The sequence below is a fragment of the Montipora foliosa genome, chromosome 12 (assembly GCF_036669935.1).
Source record: "Montipora foliosa isolate CH-2021 chromosome 12, ASM3666993v2, whole genome shotgun sequence".
NCBI classification, from domain to species: Eukaryota; Metazoa; Cnidaria; class Anthozoa; order Scleractinia; family Acroporidae; genus Montipora; species Montipora foliosa.
The window spans coordinates 29,790,249-29,792,748 of record NC_090880.1 but is presented as its reverse complement, the minus strand read 5'-3'; the positions used below and the strand labels follow the sequence as shown (position 1 = coordinate 29,792,748).

The 2,500-nt window shown below is 36.7% G+C and overlaps 1 protein-coding gene across 1 annotated transcript in view; it reads right to left on the bottom strand.

Moving 5' to 3' along the window:
- LOC137978667 (mRNA export factor GLE1-like) overlaps positions 1–2,500 on the bottom strand; it is a 6,692-nt gene that overhangs the window by 1,847 nt on the left and 2,345 nt on the right. Inside the window, exon 2 of the mRNA XM_068825682.1 lies at positions 1–1,611. This exon is cut by the window's left edge and continues 1,847 nt beyond it. Coding sequence (XP_068681783.1) covers positions 922–1,611 — 690 coding nt within the window. The 3' untranslated portion in view covers positions 1–921. The remainder of the gene's footprint in view (positions 1,612–2,500) is intronic.

Below are 2,500 nucleotides of genomic sequence, written 5' to 3'. Positions count from 1 at the left end.
TTTAAATTAAACACTAATACCAGAAAGAGAAAGAGCACCTTTACTTTTGTAACCCTACAAATTTTCGGCATATCAGGTGTAATATCAGCTGAGAAAATATAAGTTGAAAAATGGAAAATTTGTAGACGTTTCTAGGATTGGGGGTATGGCGTATACCCCCAGTAATACACATGTACAAGCGTCTAATTTGTCAAATTTCAACTTGCATTTTCTCAGCTGACATAACACCTAATATGCTGAAACTTCGCAGGGTTACTAAAGTAAACGTGGTCTTTCGATTTCTGGTATCAGTTTTTCATTCAGTTCAATTTTAACTTATTGAAATTTGTTGCTGCCATTTTGGAGTGCCTATAATTCTATTATGCAAGTCTTACTTTCTTATCTTCGCTTTGGGTTCAGACTATGCACCACACAAAAAGAAATCCCAGCATGAAAGGTGAGAATAAGAAGCTCCCATTTCAGACCACTTTCCTCCAATAAGCTTCCTTCTGCATGAACACTTCAAATTTTGAGATTGAGTAATTGATGCATTTTTTACCTATTGTTCTTGAGGTACCCCAATCATAGATTATAATACATGTGCATTGCATTAAAAATGTACCTTCCTGGCCCCATTTACAATGTACCTTAATAGTGAAATCAATGATTATTATTGTGCTATCCAATGAATAGTGATTTATCTGGTGGATAGCATTATCCACCTTTTGAACAACTGGGGACTGAAGTTTGTTCAGCATGATGATGTACATGAGGAAAAACTGAGCAGACCTCATTTTCAAGATGAAAATGGACACTACTGAAAAGATATTGGCCCTTCGCTCACTTAGAGTGACTTCTAGATTTTACTTTTTGTAACAACAGATGATTTTACTCTAAACTAAAGAGAATGACAGGGTTAGGTAGTTAAAATTGGGCTTTAGCCTAAAACCTTGAGGATCTCAACAATTGTGGAGTCAGAAACCCCTCGGGCACTGGGATTTTTTGATCCTTGATACACTTTTCCAGAAAACTCTTCAGTCTGCTAACCGGCCCACTTTTTTCTTTTGCTGTCACGTTCTCGATCCTGGGAATGTAATCCAAGACAAGAGTGTTGAGCAGTTTTCCAAACTGTTTTTTGTACTGTCGCATAAGTGCATGTCCTGCTACTGACAGGAATTCGTAGAGGGCTGTAGCAGTGTAGTCTGCCCATGGTTCCAAGTTCAACATTCTTGCAAGCCATGTCCACCCTCGTTCAAGTCCGTGAGAGTGTGGTCTTGGTTGTGGTCCAGAAGAAGGGGGCACAGAGGAGATAATCGCTGCAAAAAGTCGCACAATTCCAGTCATGCGTTTGAGGTACTTGTCTTGCTGTTCTATCTGGCCGTCCTTATACAGATAACCAAGGGTTGCAAGATAATCTGTATCTGACATGCCAGCTGCCTTTGGGACATAGAATGGTACAAGAAAGGGGCATTCTTCATAGAATCTAACTAGAATGAGATCTCCAACATCAGGAAAACTGGACCATATTCCTAAGGTAACAGCAGCAATGGGAAAAGCAGAGCTCACACTTGAAGAAACCTGCTGGGAGCCTTGATCAACCAGCTTTTTGGCTAGCTGTTCTTTACAGTATGCCTGGAGCAAATCAAAACACCATGCATAAATCATTTGTAATAAATCATGCAAAAATTTATTCTCAGGGGTTAATAATTATTATTAACATGCAAAACAAATGAAGGTTTCTACAAGTATAATGGTCAAAATTCCTGAAGCAGTAAAAGAAGCATGAAACTTAAACAACAAGGACTGCCAGATTGGACTCAAACACTATATTGTCTTGCATTTACAACAGGATAACAGGAGATCTATGTGATCTATAGTGTTCTTGGATCTGAAGAAGAAACTGAAAGTACTGCCTTTGTAATCACATTTGCAATCAACTGTTAGATTTAAAATAGTGGTGTTTTGGTTTGGTCTTTAAATCCATTCATCCCTGAAGCACACCCTCATTGATGAGCAAAATTGTCTGGCATTAGACAGAGTAAAATCTATGAGTAACTTTCAGGACTGAAAGGGTTACAGGTTCAAGACAGTCAATCTTTTTCAGTTGCTGCTCTGATTGTATGGAATAGGCTTCCTTTAGAGCTACGAACTTGTGCATCTCTTCCAAATTTCAAGTCCAAACTCAAGACTGAGCTGCTTATTAATAAAGTATACAAAAATTTGGTTTTATCAACGGAGTTGATAATGTAAATTGGCCACCGTACAGAGATTCTAAAAGCTGACGTTTCGAGCGTTAGCCCTTCGTCAGAGCGAATTAATAAAGTAGCTTTTGGTTTTTCTGTTAGAATTTCTTTTTTTTTTTTGTTATTTATCGTTTTTTTTTTTTTTTTTTACAAACAATTTGTAGTTATTTAAATTGGTTAAATTACAATCATAATATTGTAATTTGTATCATTAAATATTATTAGAATAATAATTACATTAAAGGTAAAAGTAGGTAAAAAAAAAAAAGTAAATGCTT